Below are 18,889 nucleotides of genomic sequence, written 5' to 3' on the forward strand. Positions count from 1 at the left end.
AGGATACCTTCCCAAATCATCCCTCAAGCTGATTTTTGGTGCTATTATTTAGTCACCCAATCTACAGCTTTCATATGAAAGTCAGAGCAGGCCAGAACAGAAAAGTTGGGAGATTGAATCAGGCTCTTCTAAGAGCTGTGTGGCTTTGGACAATTTAGTTAAACTTCCTTGAGTCTCTGCTTTCTTATCTGCCGGTTAAGGATAAGAGCATGCCTTCCATATAGGTATTATGTAGATGACACACTATCATGGAAGTAGCATGGGTCTAGTACTGCATGAGGTGGGATGTTCAACAAATATTTGATGGGTTAGCAAAACAGCTTGCCTCTACCAGATGAGGGGCATCTCCCACCCAGTTCATTTATACTCAGACACCAAGTTAATTTTTAGAAAAAGATCAAAGTTTATTGAAATTTCAAGCTACATTTGAAAAATCAATGTCCAAATCCTGAAGACATACAGCAGGATAAGGTGTCATAAAGTGGAAAGTGTTCACTGTCACAGAACTTCCTTATACAAGCTCCCTGGGCACATCAATGCCTCAGGCCCCAGGGGATCAAAGCCATTCACTCCCTTCATCCATCCCTCATCCACAGCAGGAGGAAATCTGTGATTCACTCCAAACTTTGCCACAAACAACAACATGAAGTCTTAACTGTTCTTCTCTCAACCCCATTCTATGTAGTCAGCACCAGTGAATGGTGGGTTTGGCATTCAAAAGAGGACTTCACATGTCTTCAGTGGAAAGATGGGGAAGGGTTGCAGCAGCAAGGCATCTGTGGCCGCATCATGAGGCTGGTCCCCCTCTCCCTGCCTTTTTTCTTGAGTTTTAGTTAAACTAAAGGACAAACTAGGTCAACTTGGTACATGAGCACAGTCAAAAATTAGCTTTAAGAGATAAGGGACCAGTCAGTACTCCCAAAGCTGGTTAGGCCCTTCAACATGTAGGTGTATGTGTATATGAATACATCACTACACTAAGATATAGATCTAGCCCTAGTATATATATGCATTTATGGCTATACAGAAAAACTATGCCAATACTAACCAAACAGAACTTTGTAAGCGGTCATCCCAAAGCTGTAATCCCACACTGGGCTGTGCACAAAGCCATGCATTATACCATATTAACCAACAGAAGGCTGACTTGGCTCAATCTCTCCCATCTGTACCCCTGCCTGTGTGAGGCAGGAGAGAAGAGAGAGGTTGCCTCTGCTTAAAACACAAGTGGCTTCTTCATAGGAACAGTCGTTGTCAGGTGAAACTGTGGAAGATGTCCATGGAAATGAAAAACAGACCCCTATACTTTCTGGAGCACACTGGCATGTCATCTCAAACTACCTTTCTCCTTTGCCAGCTGCAGCTAAGTTGCCCAGGCCCTGAGAGCCCCTGGGGCGTGATGGCATGTGAGGCTCACTGGCTTGGGGTTACTAGGCCCCATGCAACTCAGTCTCCAGAGACCTGCTCTTTGTCAGGGGTCTGTCACTGGAGTGGACCCAGGTGGCCATGTCCTTGGGACATCTCTTGGCACCAGCTATGTTAGGTGTAAAGTTCTCCACGTGAGATGACGCTTGGGGAGCCAAAAACAAACTGGGAAGAACTAGGTAGAACAAGTTGTGGCTCTGCCCACCCCGAGGACAGAGCCACTTACACCGCAGAACCACCAGGGGCCTCTGGGGCTTGTGGGGATTCAGGTGCTGGCTCTTCAGGGGTCAGCCTGGACTGGAACTTCTCCAGTTGCTCTGGGCTCGCCAGGGTCTTCAGGAGGGTGTTCTCACGCTCCAGCTGGGAGTTCTTCTCAACCAGCTCTCGGATCTGCTCTTTCAGGATCTCCACCTCCTCTCTCACAGCATACATCAGATGATTCTTCACTAGATCCTGCCATGGAACAAAACTGTTAGCCATCGTGGTCCCTCTGCAGCACAGTTACCCTGGACAGGATAACCGGCCTTTATGTTACCATCTTGCAACCTTTTCTCAGTACACAGGCTGTGCAGCCCAGTACCTCATCCTGTATTGTCTGAAGCACTAAAACCATTGCTCAGGAAAGGTGTAGGATTTGGGCCATGTTAGTGTTGGAAGCCCAGTTTTGAATCTGATGGGTTCCTGCCTCCAAGTTTCTAATGACTTTCAAGATCACTGTGGTAAGACTTCTGCTAGTTGCTGGTTGGCCCTGCTGCTAACACAAATCCAGGGGGGCTGGGGTGTACCTGCTGTGTACCCCATAATGTTTGTCTGCTTAACAAATCATCAAGCATATAAAATAGACATCTCCTAAAAGGTGCTATCTATTTTGACACTTCCACACATCACCCCAGTATATTGAGTTGCAGTTGTCTAACAGCTTGGGGATACAGAACACAAGACCCTTGCTCTGGGGGTGGGGGGGGCATAGGTTGCTGCATTCTTTCTGACTTTCATGACTGTACTAGTGGCAGGGAACTGTGATACTAGGCTCCAGGACACATTTGAGGGACTTCTACGTGCATGGAAGTCCAGGCATCTGCAGTATTCTGGGGTCTTGGTGAAGTGTGACCTCTACATGGTAAGAAGCAGGTAAGGCAAAGGGTGGGGTGCTTTGCCTTCTGTTTCTTCCCAACTCCTGACCCCAGCCCAGGCTCTGCAGAGGCACTGCAGTGCAGTTGCATCCAATGAGCTTTTCTGGCCCCTGCCAACTGCGGAAGGCAGACAAATGCAAGAGTCTCAGCTTCCTACCCTGCAACCACCAAGGAGGGAGCCAGAGGTTGCGGCAAAACATCAGGGTGGAGGAAAGGTTAGAAGGAAGTCTGGCCAAGGCAGATTGGAAATGCTCTAGAAGGTGTCCTACTAACTGGACTCCTACCTAAGGTCTCCAAGGAGGATAGGAATTGGGCAGTCATGTTCCCCAGGGTTTTGGCTTAAAGGCCTTTGAACCCACCCCCTCAATCCTGAGAAGAGTTACATAAGCACCACCTAAGTCAGGGGATGGGAATGACGCAGTGATGCCACTCACCATGGCCTGCTCAATCTTGTTGTCTAGGGCTACCACGCTGGCTCCAGAGGCACTGCCAAGACAAAAAACAAAACCATCCGTTACTTACTCGGTTCCACTTGAAGTACCAGGCATCTGCCAGGGCTCTTCCTCTCTCCTGCCTCCCTGGCCTGGAGTTCCAAGCAGTCTTTCCTTCAATCCCCAGCTCTGGCCCTTATAGGAAGATGCACCTCCATACATAAGCTAGCTAATCGCGGACGGACGCCGCCCTGAAGCGTAACCAAATGGAGAGGCGCGCGGGTGCTGTGGCGCCGGAGCCAGCATGGCCTGTTCTGGGGATTTGCAAACAATGGGGCGCGCGGCCAAGGAAGGTCTCTAATGCTGGCCCAGAAGATCCAGGGCAAACCTACCGGGCTCCGAACCTAGCTAAGAATTTCTTCTCGGCTTGCAAGCTTCTGGGCCTCCCCAGCGGTGCACAACCAGCCCCCAGCCCAACCCTAGCCCGGAGCCCCTCTGCCTCCGGCTGCGACTGCGGCTGCAGCAGCTGTTCTCACGGCGCAGCAGCCGCAGGGACGCTCCAACGGCGGATCCCAGCGCGGCGGTGACCCCCCCTTTCTTGCGTCCCCTACCCCCGCCCCTTCCCAGGATGCTACACCGCGGGGAACGGGGACCGGCGGCGCACGGTTCGCTCGGAGATCCACCTCCGAGCCCAGCCCTCACCAGCACCCCAGCTAAGCTCAGCGTGGGAACTGGGTCCAGTAGTTACCTGTTATCCAGCTTAACGGACACCACATCCCCTCCAAGCAGGGAGGAGAAGAAGGAGATGGAGAAATTGTGCAGCTGATAGACCGCCACCTCCATGGGAGTCTGATACATTTCGGTGTTCATGGCTCGAGTTGCCTGGTAGTTGTGGCTGGCCTGGGCGGGCTGGGAGCTGGCTGCTAGCGCGCAGCAACGGGCTGGGCTCTGCGCTGGAGTCTGGCCCTGGGGCTAGGAGGGGGCGAATGCTGCAGAGCCGACCCAAAGCCAGGCAGGCGCTTCCAGCTGGAGTTGAAGGGAAGTGACTTGAGGGGTGTCACCTAGTATGTCACAAACTCCACAGCCGCCAGTCCAACCCAGACTCTGAGATAATTTCGGCTCCTGCTTCTTTATATAGGAGGAGTCAGCTGCGTCACATGGCGTCAGGGGCCATGCAAATGAGTCCTGTATCGGGCTTTGTGGCCCAGTTAACCACATCCCCTCCCTGAACCTTAGGCTGGGACTGTAAACAGTTCAGCACTTTCTTTTGCCAACTGGCATCTCCAAAGAGGACTCCGGAGTCTGGTCAAAACCAAACTGGAGCTGATTTCTAGAGAAAGAAAGAAATACTCTAACAGGAGACGAAAGCCTTCAGTAGAGGGCAGTGCTGCGTTTATAAGTTCTTCCTCAGGTGCCAGTCAGCATATTCTGATGGCTTTGCAATTGCTCTCGTGTCACTCTCTGGACATTCGTGTCACTCTCCATCCCCACTATGAGGAACCTTACCTTCTCCAGCTAAGTGCCCTCTCAGTGTCTTTCCTGCATATGTATTTTCACCTGCATACTCACTCAGCCAGCCGCTCATCAGCTTGCCCCAGTTCCAGAACCTACCCAGTTCATCCCTTTCTTGGGACCTGCAGGTGCGGAAGTCTCTGACACACACACAGAAAGGCGGTGTGCATAGAAGTGTACAGATCTGCACTAATATGTGTGTACATGTGAAAGGGGGAGAGGGGCTCCAGGAACTCAGGTGAGGGGAAGTAGGTGAGTGACAGAAGAGGTGAAGAGGAGACAAGGCATGGGAGTTGGTACTGGAGTGCCCACAAATGTCAGCCCTTTTCTGTTCGTCTCGTCTCGTCTCGTCTCGTCTCGTCGCGTCTCGTCGCGTCGCGTCTCTTCTCTTCTCTTCTCTTCTCTTCTCTTCTCTTCTCTTCTCTTCTCTTCTCTTCTCTTCTCTTCTCTTCTCTTCTCCTCCTCTCCTCCTCCTATCTCTCTCTCTATCTATATATATATCCAAACTTGGTTCTTATAAACAACAAACTGATAAGAAAACTACAAACTAAAGTTATGTATAAACTATCCCAGGAAAATACCTCTTAGGGATGTATAAACGCTATAAACCAGCCCCGAGGCAATAAACTAGGGCATTAGGGTTTCTCCAGGTGTCCCATGCTGAGAATCTGGAGCATTGGTGCCAAGGGGATCCTTCCTCTCACAGAGTCTCACAGGTACACATGCATATTTCCTGTTTTTTTTCAGCCCTTGTTTTATCATTCTTATGAAATATGAAATGATAAAGAGAAGCAGAAGAGGAGAAACTCAAACCCTTCCTCCCGACTGAGCAAAGTGTAAAAAAAAAAAAAAAACTGTAAAAAAAAAATTGGGCTGGAGAGATGGCTTAGCAGTTAAGGCATTTGCCTGCAAAGTCAAAGGACCCAGGTTCTTTTCTCCAGGACCCACGTAAGCCAGATGCACAAGGTGGTGCTTGCATCTGGGATTCATTTGCAGCTGCTGAAGGTCCTAGTGCACCCATTTTTTCTCTCTCTCCCCTCCCTCTTTCTCTCTATTAAATAAATAAAATAAATAAAATGCATAGTTCTTTGCCAGTTTATGTTTCCTGTTTTCTTTTAGAAACTAAGATGGTGGATCTGAGTGTCCAGTTACTTACTATAGGTCCAGCCACACATATAACATTGTAGGATACTTCATGGGAACGCCACTTTAATCCATAATGAAATGGAGTGATTTTACACTCTAATAAGAGTTATACATATTTCCATCAAAATGTATTTCCATTCCTTCCAGCTTAAACTTTAAAAAAGAAAAAGTATAGGAGGCTTCAAGTCCTTTCCTCCTGCTCGTTCCTAAACGAGGCCATCTGGTGGAGATTGTCAGAATTGCAGGCAGAAAGAGCAACCTGGACAGGGAAAGGGATAGGTGATGCAACAACCAATACTGTTTACACCAACCTGGGACGAGAGGAACATTGGGTTCCACCACATATACAATCGTTGCATGAAGTTAAGGCAAGTACCCATGAATCTGCGCCACAGGCTGTGGTCCAAAGAAATATCCTAATGCAATCATGCTATTGGAAAAGTACTGGGACCTCTTATCAGCAAAGAAGGTAATTATTTGCTTCAGGATATTTCTCTTAAACAGGTACCTGGCACTGACACCCTAGCCAAGGCCCTAGCCAAGCCCTTTTGGAAGGCCTTGACTTCCTCCTGGCTTTGGGTACAGTGAGGCCACTGAACAGTCACCATTTCGGCTATCAAGTGGAGCTCCACTGCTGTGTTTTCAGTGGCCTACAATACATTGTAGTTGCAAAAGGTTGCAAACCTGGTGCACAAGCCCATTTCATCTCATTTTAGGTGATAGATAATGCCAACCTCAGGACACTGATATCTTTGGGTTCTTTGGACTTGATGTTTGCACTAAGTTGCATGCAGTAGACAGGGCAAAGTGCAGTCAAAAATGCTATGTGAGGAACAAGAAAAAAATCAGGAGTTGGCTGATATTGGAATTGCTTGATCTATCAATCCACCCTGGGTGCAACCCAGGACTTTCTTGTGAATTTTCCCAAACTCTTGCCACTCACCCCAAGATTCCAAAGGAGATGGTGAGAAGGTAGGAAGGAAGAAGTAAGGTAGAATGGCAAGAGCAAAACACCACCGTGAAAATAAGGCAGAGGACAGAAGTGAAACAGCCATTTGATGTAATACAGATTCCCTTATGTCCAGGCAGAGGCAGAGAAATCTAGATATTTGGGGAGGGAAAGGGAAAGAGAATAGCTTTGCTTACCAATATGCAATTGCTTACTAATTATATGTCAATTGAAAAAACAAACAAACAAAAAACAAGCTGCGCTTGAGACTCACTGACCATAACAGCTACCATGGAACACTAGCTATGAGCAGACGCTGCCCCGGTTGTGCCACAACCCTGCAGTGTAGGCATTGTCACCATCATTTAAAGATGAAGAAACTGAGGGTCTTGCTCTCTTGCCCAAGGTGGTTAATAAACGTGGACTTAGTCCAAACCTAATGGACCTAGAAACAAAGTTTGTTTCCACTATGCTAACTTATGGGTACTTGTGGGTCGGGGAGTAGGTTGTCAGAAAGAGCAGAGGTTGGTATGAATGAATTGAGGTAGTTGGAGGTATGAGCTGGAGGTATCAAAGTATTAAGGAAGCAGAAGGAGGTAGGCAAGAGAAGTGTTCTTAGGACGACAGCAGTACTACTATTTGAAGAGGTCCAGAGGCAGACTTTGAGTTCTGCAAATATAGCAGTTTCTCCAACACTTGAGGATTGGAAAAATACCTATCCTAACTGTTCTACAACCTGCAGAAGGGGGCCATATCTTTGCTCACATCAGTTCAAAACATAGCAAAGAAGCCCTCAAAGAAACTTGTGTCTGTTTGAGAAATGGGAAATACTAATTCAACCACGTGGATCTAGAAAGAAATATGTAAACCTTGGGTATACAATATTCCAAATGAGGTGTGAAATCCTGGAATAGGAATAACAATCACAGTCCAGTCAAATGTCAAGTTTCTGGGGCCCACATACTTGCATCTTTACTTAAGTCCCTCATTTTTCTTGTTCTTGCTGTGCCCCACTTTTGTAATGAAGTCAACAAGACAACAAGTTCACATGAGGATTTAGCTTTTTTTTTTTTTTGATTTAGCTTTTATAAAAAGACAACTTTAGGGAATTCCAGTCTGACCTGGAATTCACTGTGTAGTCTCAGACTGGCCTTGAACTCATAGCAATCCTGCTATCTCTGCAATCCTCCTACCTCTGCCTTCCTAGAGCTGGGATTAAAGGCATGCATCACCATGCCCGGCAAAGTAGTTTTTTTTTTTTAATAATTCTTTTTAAAAACAACTTTAGAAGCTGGGTTTGGTGGCACACACCTTTAATCCTAGCACTTGGGAGGCAGAGGTAGGAGGATCACCAATTGCAATGAGTTCGAGGTCCGCCTGAGACTACATAGTGAATTTCACATCAGCCTGGGCTATAGTGAGACCCATCTTTATATCTATATCTATATCTATATCTATATCTATATCTATATCTGTATCTGTATCTGTATCTGTATCTGTATCTGTATCTGTATCTGTATCTGTATCTGTATCTATCTAATCTATATCTATATCTCTCTCTCCCTATCATCTATCTATCTATCTATCTATCTATCTATCTATCTATCTATCTATCTATCTATCCATCCATCCATCCCCACAAGGACAATGTTAAAAAGATGTCCTGGGTTCCCCCACATTTAGGTCAATTTTCTCCTCTATATCCATAGTTCTGTTGTGTAGGGGGTGATTAGCTTTAGACTTCATGGCTTCTATTACCAAAGAAAGACTGGATCTCAAGTTGTAAAAAGGAAGACAAGGAAGAGGGAGATGGAGGAGGAGAATCTAAAGAGTTTTCTGCTTAATCCTCAGCTCACCAGAAAATTCTTCAGCCAAGAACTGCTGCACCAAGTCATGTAGTACTTGGAAGTTTGTGCTGTACATTATCTACTATCCAATATTTCTAAATGTGCTGATTTTAAGACTCATAGAGATATTGTGTCTTGTGTAGTAGACCCAGTACAGGAAGCTGTAGCCCAGGGATTCAACAGACTGACAATATCACCATTTGCAAATGTTTCCACTCCCCTTCTTACATCCCACAACATAGAATGCATCCTAAATCCAGGGCCAGCACACCAGCAGCACCTACTGATGAGTCAAGCTTTTCACCAGTTCTCACTCATAGCTCAAGAGGCCATGGGGAACTGTCATGAACAAACATAGCTGACCCTAAATTTCTCAGAGGTGACCTTCTAATGGAGGGTGTTGTAATGAGGATGAAGCCAGCTTGCCTCATTTCAGAAGGCCCTGAAGGCCAGTTTATTCTTCTTGAGCTGGAAGAAAGTCTTGGCATTCCAATAAGTCTGTTCTACTTCAGAAGCCACTCATCAGAACAATAACTTCTGGTGCACAGGTTTCACACAGAATGGTGAACTGGTAACTGGGCAAAGTTTGGTTAGCAGAAGCATCATATAGGATCTCAGCATGCTGACAAGGGGAGGGGAACAGGCTTGGGTGGGTGCAGTATGTTGCGGGAGGCAGGGACAGGGAACATCTCACTTCCCTTTTTGTCACACTTGAAGCATTGTGTACCACACAGCTAGAAGGAAACTATTTATAGGCAAGTCTTCCTTATTTTTTACAGGGAATGTTCCACCCAAGGATTCGGCAATATTACCAGCAAAACACAGGGTCCTGTGTCAGGAGAAGTGGAAAAAGAAATGATGTGAGAGCAGCCACAAAACAAACACTGGGTTAGGAGCTGGAAAAGGAAATACAAAAAGGATATTGAGCGCCCTAGCATTAGTACAGTGTTAATGGGACAGGTTGAAAAATATCCCTCCCCACTTACTCCTCCACCATACCCCCCTTTCATCTGAAGCTCTGTCTAGTTCTAATTACTTACTTGTCCCTTTTTCTGAAGAGGCTGGGGGAATATGGAGGCTGAAATGCCATGGTTTAATCTGTCCTTGCTTCTCTCTTATCTTCTCTCTTCCCCTCTAGTTCCACTCCAATGTGGGAGACTATAGACAGGAAGGCCACTGTCAGTTACATTCTTATTTTGGCTTCATGGAAAATCCCCAAAGTCCAGAAGGAGGGAAGCGAGAAGGAAAGACGGTGACAGAGAAAGTGCCTTGTTCTCTGTGGATCATGTGAACTGCCTTGCATGGCCAGGGCCCAGAGCTCTGACTTTGAGGGTCATGAAAATGAGGAGGAGGATGCAGATGGAAATGCAGAAGGCAATGATGGTGGTGAAGCCAAGGAGAATCCTGGTGGAGAGATGGTTACTCTCTTGGAGAAGCAGTTCTAGCAAATGATTTGAGGCACTCCCTGGCACTGGGTGATGGCAAGAGCAATGAATCGTGCCTTTCAGCTCCTTTCTGGACTGGGTCCCATGTAAGCTTCACAAACAATCTCTGAATGACACTAGGGATGGCAGGCAGAACGGAACCCCATTTTAATGATTCTGCCCCCCACCCTCATTCACAAAAGTCAAGAACTGCTCTTTGTCAAATCAATTGCAATGCCCAACTTTGACGGCTACTTATGGAACTATTTGGAGGGGTTCTACTGGTGATCTAAGCAGGACTAGAAGTATTGGTGATTTACCCAGGAATGCAGTTTAAGCTCAGTGGATCTTAAATTTCATGAACCTTATGTCAATATTTATGAATGTTCCCCTTCCCTTTATGCCTTGCAGCTGGCAAAATTTACCCTCTACAAGTTTTCCAAGTCCTCTTCTCATTTTCCACCCTCTCCAATATTCATCTATAAGTGTGAGCTAGATTTTCTTCAAAACAATTTGAAAAATTAACTTTGGCAAATAGAATCACCGGCCCCTTCTCACCATTAACATTCAATTCAAATCAGTTCAGTTTACTGAAAGTTTATTCAAAGCAAAAGCCTTATTTCAGAGAAATTTTTTTTTTTGATTTTTTGAGGTAGGGTCTCATTCTGGTCCAGGCTGACTTGGAATTAACTATGTAGTCTCAGGGTGGCCTCGAACTCTCAGCCATCCTCCTACCTCTGCCTCCCAAGTGCTGGGATTAAAGGCATGCACCACCACGCCCGGCCAGAGAAAATTTTAAAGTGAACTAGTAATACAATTAAAATCAAAATCTAAGAGTATATAAATAAAACATATGTAACCTACTTTTTTGGACAATGGAACACTCAGGAGCTGTAGATTGTTGCTAGAAAATTTTCAGTGCCAAGGATGGGATATCTTCCAGTGAGTTGTTGGCCAGGGAGATCCCTGATGTCCCCAAAACATTATAGGCCATTGCCAAGGCCCTTGGTTTCCCACCAGGAATAGATGGTAAGACCCTATTGCTGAAGACACCATATACTTAGGCTGCAAGGCCACTGAGAAATCTCGCTGGAACTGAGCTGATAACCTCCTCCATGAAGACCAGCTGACAGAAAGCTGGAAGAAGTCATTCTGCATGTAGTTCAATGGGAGAAAGAGAAATCACCAGTGAAGATACTCATTAGTGGACACTGCAAGCCTTATAATTGGCCAGCCAGGCCAAATGAGCCAATGGTGCAATAGTAGCACATCTGTTATAGTAGCACAACTGCCCTCTAATTGGACTGGAGGCCTGCTCCATGGAAAGGGATACATCCCTAATACTGAAAACTTAAAACAGAGGTAGTCATGAGCCCTAGATGTGTAACGTCTGCTGTTGTCTGGCCAAATGTATACACTATGCTTATCAAACTGCCCAGTAAGCACTTCTGTTAGTGTTCACACCCTTATATTAATGCTACTCTCACTTTTGGTTGAGAATCTTCTCTTTTCAGATGGTAGTGACCTTGGGACAACTCAGAAGGTATCATGGTGATGGAAAGAAATGACTGCAGTGCTCAGTACTGCAATATCTGTATGTAGAATGTAAGAGTCAAAGGAAGGGCAGGACTCCATACAACATGCTCCTTCCAGACACAAAATGGCCTGGATATCCATGGCCTCACAGTGCCTGATACTACCTGCATAAGACCATCATAAGAGGAGGAAAAGATCAAGACATCAAAACTAAAAGAGAGACTGACTGAGATGGGGAGGTGGTATGATGGAGAGTAGAGTTTCAAAGGGGTAAGTGGGGGCATGGAGGGTATCACCATAGGGTATTTTTTATAATCATGGAAGTTGTTAATCAAAAAATTAATTTTTTAAAAAATTTATTTCTTTATTTTATTTTTCCAATTAAAAAAATTATTAGCATTTTTCCATGACTATAAAAAATATCCCATGGTAATTCCCTCCCCCCCACACTTTCCCCTTTGAAATTCCATTCTCCATCATATTACCTCCCCATCTCAATCATTGTACTTACATATACACAATATCAACCTTGTTTTTCTTTTTGTTTTTTTGAGGTACGGTCTCACTCTAGCTCAGGCTGACCTGGAATTCACTATGTAGTCTCAGGGTAGCCTCGAACTCATGGCAATCCTCCTACCTCTGCCTCCCGAGTGCTGGGATTAAAGGCGTGCACCACCATGTCCAGCCCAAAATTTTTAAAAAAGAATACAATATCATTGCACTATATATAAACATCATTGTGCATTTGAATCAACACAGTTTTGGGTTAGTGGGAGACATGTTTCTGGAACTAACATGGCTTCTCTATGAATTGGCTATACTGTGTTGCAGTAACAAACATCTGAATAATCTCAGTGGTATACATCTACAAAGATTCATTTAATGCTCACATAATATGCCAGTTGTAGATTGGCTATGGCCTTCTGTGGTGTCAGATCCACTCTGAAGGATGAGCCCTTATTTGGTCCAGTGCAGGGAACATTGCACTAAATTCAGGATGACTGACAACTCTCTGCATCATGCTGTTGGACAAAGCTAGTTGCACAGTAAACCATGACAGTGAAGGAGCAGGGAGCATATTCTTACTGAGAAGTTATGTGTGTCACATCACAATGGACAGAAATGTTCAGTCCCTCTACAGAGAGGCCAGCAAAAAACAGGGTGGTATATGCTACCACAATAGTACAAAACCAGTAGGGCACATGTAATCAACATGAAACATGCTAACTGTAAGTGACATGGTAATGGAAACAGTTGTGTGAAGGTGATGTAACAAAGGATATATGTGGATATAAATAGAGGGTATATAGTATTGAAAATTAAGACAATAAGTGTAACCAATACAGCAGAGACTTGACATAGTTCATGAAGCCAATGTGGTTCAAGGGCAGATATGGCAACCTCAGCATTGTTGTCAAAGGACAGAAAACTGGATGCTTCATTCTTATCCTAATCTTGGTAACTGGCTCAGTGTATGTGTGACTTTGGGCAATACTTCTTTATTGTCTAATTTTTAAATGAATAAACCTGTTAATGACAAAAAAAAATTGTGCTTCTTAAGTGCAATAGTGGCACACAGCCATGGTGGGAAACCAACTGCTTTTGATTTGGGTAACTGATCTGCTCAGTGGTAAGGGACCCATAGCTGGAGCTGGGAAACAAGTCAGAACCATATCCAAAAATGAGCCCACTCTCTATTTTCAAGCTACCATCACTTGTGGGCTACAAGAGGGCCTATACCTCTAAAAACATAATGGTTATCCCATTTATCTGGTGATAACTTTACTCTCCATGGGAGAATCTGCTTCTCTTTTTCAGATCCATGCAGATCCAAGGAGAGAACCACCCCATCATACCTCAAAAGGGCCCCAGCTGAAACTAAGGATAATTGGAGAAACAAGCAAGAGTGCTGTTTTCTTGGTGAACCTGATACCAGCACAACAGTGAAGGAGATAGACAGAGATGCTCCCAAGACTTCATCACTGAAGCAAACCTTAAGTGAACCCAACATGGCTCAGGGAAATTTGCGAAAGAGGGGGCAGAAAGAATGTCAGAGCCACACATTGGGTCATGATACACAGAGACATTTCCTCCTACCCATAACTTGTGGCTAACCCCATGCATGACCCATATACTCTAACAAGGAGGGTCCATGTGGAAGGGGAGGACAGGGAGGAGGCTAACAATGGTACCAACTTGACTGTATTCACTGACTACAAAACTAATTTAAAAAATTGCGCTTCTCACAGTAGTCTAAGATCTGTGGTAAGTCTAAAAGTTCTCCCTATCTCTTAGTTCTTGGGAAAAGATTTATTTCAGGAACTAGCTGCAGGAGAGGAGCTTGGAATTAGGGGGACCATACTACTCCCACTTCTGGACATTATTTCACTTTATAGGCAGGACTCAGTTTTTCTTTTTTTTTTTAATAATTTTTTAAAATTTATTTATTTATTTGAGAGGGACCAACACAGAGAGAAAGACAGATAGAGGGAGAGAGAGAGAATGGGCGTGCCAGGGCTTCCAGCCACTGCAAATGAACTCCAGATGCATGCGCCCCCTTGTGCATCTGGCTAACGTGGGACCTGGGGAACCGAGCCTCGAACCGGGGTCCTTAGGCTTCACAGGCAAGCGCTTAACCACTAAGCCATCTCTCCAGCCCAGGACTCAGATTTTCTACTCCCATCCTGACCTCAGGTCATTGTCCACCAGGAGTGTAGTAGCCACAAAATTTGAGATTTCTGTACAACCTAGGAATCTTCTGACACTGTGGCTGACAATGCTAGAACTGATTTTTTTTAAAAAAATTATTTACTTGAGAGGGGGGGGGAAGGGGGGGAAGAATGGGTGCACCAGGGCTTCCAGCCACTGCAAATGAACTCCAGATGCATGCACCCCCTTGGGCATCTGTCTAATGTGGGTCCTGGGGAATTGAACCTGGGTCCTTTGGCTTTGCAGACAAATACCTTAACCGCTAAGCCATCCCTCCAGCTCCAGAATTGATTTTGAAACTGCTTTAGCCCCAGAGGTTTGTAATGCAAGGAAACAATAACAGTCTTTTCCATTTTATTTAATATGGGGACATTTCTCTGTGCCATGTGTTTGTCCTTCTTCCTTTGGCCTGCTCTGTCTTACCCTTGTTCCATGTATCTTAGAAGCAAGAACTGAGGTCTCACCCATAAGCCAAGAGGCAACTTGAGGCAGGCAACTACCACCCCATCCTCACTGCCTACCCTCTTGAAATTATGGTGACCCATAGCCTTTCAGGGAGTAGACAAGAGCAAGAATATGGCAGATAAACATGTTGTTTATCTGTCACAGCCCTCTACCAGCTTATTTGGGCCAAGGAGAAACTGGTGGGGCCTTCTTTCCATCCCCTCTTCTCTGTTCAGCCACACTAAGAGTTCAGACTCCTAGTGATTTTCTCTGGCAATTGCCAGGGTTACTTTGAGTAGCATGTCAAGGACTTGAGACTACCGAAAATGCTTGGTAGATGAAAACCAGGAGGACCTTGTCAGAGAGGCAGAGCCGGTTGACAAGGGACATGTTAATAGAGCAGCAGACTTTGTCATGGAAACATCCAGTAGACAATGGGTTTGTGAAGAGGGCAGAGGCTCTGAGGTGGAGCACTTGGTGGCACTGTGGGTCCCACTGTAGAATGGGTGACATTTGTAATGATATAGGATCTCTACAGAATAAAAGGATGGTGAATAATGGCATCCTCTTTTGGGCTTCCTGGTTCTCAGCCATGATGGGTAAGCATTAAGAATCTTCCCTGGACTCAAACCTCATCGAAGTGTTGAGAAGATACAGTGACATATTCAGGACTAAATGAGACATCTCTATCACACCCTCCAAGACTCAGAGCTCATTTGCAGAAGAGGTTGCAGAAAGAATGTAAGAGCCAAAAGAAGAGGAAGAGTACTTTGCCACACTGCTTTCCAGATACAAAGTAGCTGTGGTATTCATGTCCTCTCAGTGGTAACGCTACCTACACAAGACCTGCAAAATATGAGGGTGAAAATTAGGACAACAAAACAGAACAGACTAATTGGAAAGAAGTAGGGATTCTGTGGAGGGAGGATAGGGGAGGGGGAAAAGGACAGTGGTGGGAGGGGACTATGATCATGGTATATTGTCTATATGTATAGAAGTTATCAGTAAAAAGTGAATAAATAGGGCTGGATAGATGGCTCAGTGTTTAAAGCACTTGCCTGCAAAGCCCAATGGCCTGGATTAGATTCCCCAGTACCCACATAAAATGAGATGCACAAGGTGGAGCATGCTTCTGGAGTCTGTTTGCAGTGGCTAGAGTCCTTGGCACATCCAGTATCTCTCTCCCTCTGCCTCTCTCTCTCTCTCTCAAATAAATAAACAAATAAATATATAATAAATCCAACAACATATTTTTAAAAGTTAATAAACAAATAATAGGTTTCTAAAATACAAAATAAACTCCCCTGGCCTCACATTGTGTTCATGAGACCTTCTTACTTCACAGTGGAGCTATTCACCATGGGGTCACTTGAGGTGGCTGTTGATCCTCTTTTGTGGGACTCTATGACTTGTGGAGAGGAGGCACTGGAGATTGCAAAGGGCCAGGGCTGTGTAGTCTCCCCTTTCCAGATGGAAAGAAGGCAGCCCAGCTGGGGTGGGGGACAGTAATGGGGATGCAAGGGCATACTATTCCTGGAATAGAAAGGTGAGAAATAGAGTGAGCTATTCCCTGGGCAGGGCCTTCCAACCATGGGAACAGCTCCAGGGAACTCAAAGGAGTGATGGGAGTGGTTAAGAAAGGCCTCTTGCCAGGTTTAAGAAGTGCTGACAAGAACTACACATACCTTATCAGCAAGAAAGAAAAGCCCAAAGTGTGTATGTGTGTGTGTGTGTACACATACACGTTTATGCCAACACCTCCTTCACCAGCCTTTCACACAGTCTGATTCTCAGAGGTAACCAAGCAAAGAGGGCCTCTCTCTCTCCTTCCCTCCTTTTTTCTTTCCCTCTCTCCCTTCTTCATTTCTGCTGTTTCCAAATTCTTTGTGACTCTTAAAGGGTAGTAAAGACCACAACACAGGGAAAGATGGCAAGGTAGGATGCCAGTTTAAGCTAGTGTCAAAAGCCATGGCTTTTTCTACTCTCTGACATCTAAAGCTGGCTATGATCTGTAATGTAGGGGGGGGGGTCATAGGTGACAGAATCTTAGGAAAAACATGGAGTGGCATTTAGGTGGTCACATGAGGAACTAGCTTGAAGTATCACACTGCACATGGGGGAACAGGAAGTCCTTGGCACTGCCAGGGCCACGATTTTCAAAGACATCAATCATACATTATAATGGAGTCTTTTAAGTGAAGGAGGAGTAAAGACAAGCACCATTTGTGCACAATCAATCATATGGAGGCTTAAGGAATGATTCTCACAGGCTCCACCTTCCTGAGGACAACTCTAACTACAGCCAGTACTGGCATAGGCACCCTCTACGGCTGGCTCCCTGAAAGTGTGATTTGAAGGGCAGAGAAAAAAAATCCGTATTAGTCACAGTTGTTTTCCAGACCTGAGACTGTGGTTACCTATAAAGGTCAACATTACAATCATGCCTCTCAGTTTCAGTGATCTCTCCTAGAATTCTTTATCCTTTGAGGTATCAGAAAAGTTCATTTGCCAATGGAAAACATCCCTAAAAATGAACCACTTGCAGCCATTAATAGTTCAAGTGCTCCCATATGAACCAACTTGTCAGATTTTCTGCAGGGTGGCCAATAATTTGTTTCAGTGGCCAATCCAAGTCAGAAGGCAACTGGACACATAACTAGTAAACCTTGGCAGTGAGAGTGTAGGGAAAGCGATTTGTCTAGATTAGATTTCTCTCCCCCTCTCTCTCTCTCTCTCTCTCTCTCTCTCTCTCTCTCTCTCTCTCTCTCTCTCTCTCTGTGTGTGTGTGTGTGTGTGTGTGTGCTATATAAAGTATGTTTAGTGTTTGATGTGATTGTGTGCAGTATCGGCATATGTGTGGGTAAGCAAGTGAAGGCCAAAGGAGACCATCAGGTATCTGCCTCTTTTCACTCATCTACCTGTTTCCTTGAGATGTAGTCTCACTCAAGCCAGATTTTCTGTTTTCACTGTTTTTTTTTTTTTTTTTTCTTTTGGATAGGTCAGGGTACCCCAGCGATTCTCTAGTCTATATCCTCCCATCTCACAACTGGGGTGAGAGATGTGCTTGGCCATGACTAGCAATTTATGTCAGTGCTGGGGAATCAAACTCAGGCAGTCTTGGGGCCTCATGCTTGTGCAGCAAGTGCTCTAAGCCAATGAGCCATCTCCTCAGTGCTCTGGATTTGGTTTTCTTTGTTTTTGTTTTTTCAGGGTAGGGCTTCATTCTAGTCCAGGGTGATATGGAATTCACTCTGTAGTCTCAGAAGCCTTGAACTCACAGCAATCCTCCTACCTCTGCCTCCAAAGTGTGGAGATTGAAGGTGTGAGCCACCATGCTTGATAGGATTAGATTCTTAACATCACTGGAGGAAGATGACCTGGTTCCAGCCCTAGCAAGGCTGGTGGGATTGGTCTGGAGGTAGGGAAGCTTACTTTGTGGGTGCTTTAGATACAGTTCTTATGCACCAACCCAATGAAGTGTTTTTAAGGACCACTGACAAGGAATGCACACACATCCCTTATCAGGAAGAAAGAGAAGCACCAAGCACACACACTTATGCAAATAGCTCCTTCTTCAGCCTTTCACACAGTCTGATTCCCAGAGATAGGCAGGCTGAAAGGGGCTTCCTCCTCCTTCTCTGCTGTTGACATTTCACACCTATCTGTACAAATTCTCAGTTTAACAGAGTAGGGATGCCAGAGGTGGGTACTGCAGTGGGGAAGAGAGAAAAACCTAGGCCAGAGAGTAGAAAGGGGCTGATTTTTCTAAAGAGCACTGTTTTGTCAATGAACCACCTTTAATTCCCTTCTAGAGAAGCTAGCTCTCCTGCAACCCCATGGATGTCACTTGTTCAGTCAAATGTGGATTGACTCTGGGGTTAGCTTGAGGGGTGTGACTCATTCCCCCTCAAGAACTTGATGGGGCTGAGTCCAAAGACTTGCCAAGGATAATTGCAAACATGCCCATTCCCACCCTGATCCAAGACTGGAGCTCATCCACCTCTATCAATTACTATTATCCCATCTCATGGCTTACAAACCCTCCCTGGCCACTAGACTGCCTCTACAGCTCACTAACTCCTCTCTCCCAAGGGGGAGCAGGCAAGGACTTCACTGCCCTTTGTGGTATGCATGTAGCCTATGATCTGTGTGGGCATTTTTAAATTTTAATTTTATTTAATTTTTATTTTTTTAAAAAATTTTTTTTGTTCATTTTTTATTTATTTATTTGAGAGCGACAGACATAGAGAGAAAGACAGATAGAGGGAGAGAGAGAGAATGGGCGCGCTAGGGCTTCCAGCCTCTGCAAACGAACTCCAGACGCGTACGCCCC

The 18,889-nt window shown here is 45.2% G+C and overlaps 1 protein-coding gene across 4 annotated transcripts in view; it reads right to left on the reverse strand.

Annotated features, from left to right (window-relative positions):
- Nucleotides 1–379: 379 nt before the first annotated feature.
- The window catches only part of Tsc22d3 (TSC22 domain family member 3), a 74,466-nt gene continuing 55,956 nt past the window's right edge, over nt 380–18,889 (reverse strand). For 2 of the 4 annotated variants that reach the window (XM_045140573.1, XM_004659148.2), the window contains exons 3-4: nt 2,993–3,044; nt 380–1,878 (exon numbers count right to left, since the gene is read on the reverse strand). In XM_045140573.1, coding sequence (XP_044996508.1) covers nt 1,648–1,878; nt 2,993–3,044 — 283 coding nt within the window. In that variant the 3' untranslated portion in view covers nt 380–1,647. Of the gene's footprint in view, nt 1,879–2,992; nt 3,045–3,381; nt 3,544–3,737; nt 4,111–18,889 lie in introns of those variants that run through there. The other 2 variants (XM_004659149.2, XM_004659150.2) reach the window with 2 other exon arrangements.

The sequence above is a fragment of the Jaculus jaculus genome, chromosome X (assembly GCF_020740685.1).
Source record: "Jaculus jaculus isolate mJacJac1 chromosome X, mJacJac1.mat.Y.cur, whole genome shotgun sequence".
Classification (NCBI taxonomy): domain Eukaryota; kingdom Metazoa; phylum Chordata; class Mammalia; order Rodentia; family Dipodidae; genus Jaculus; species Jaculus jaculus.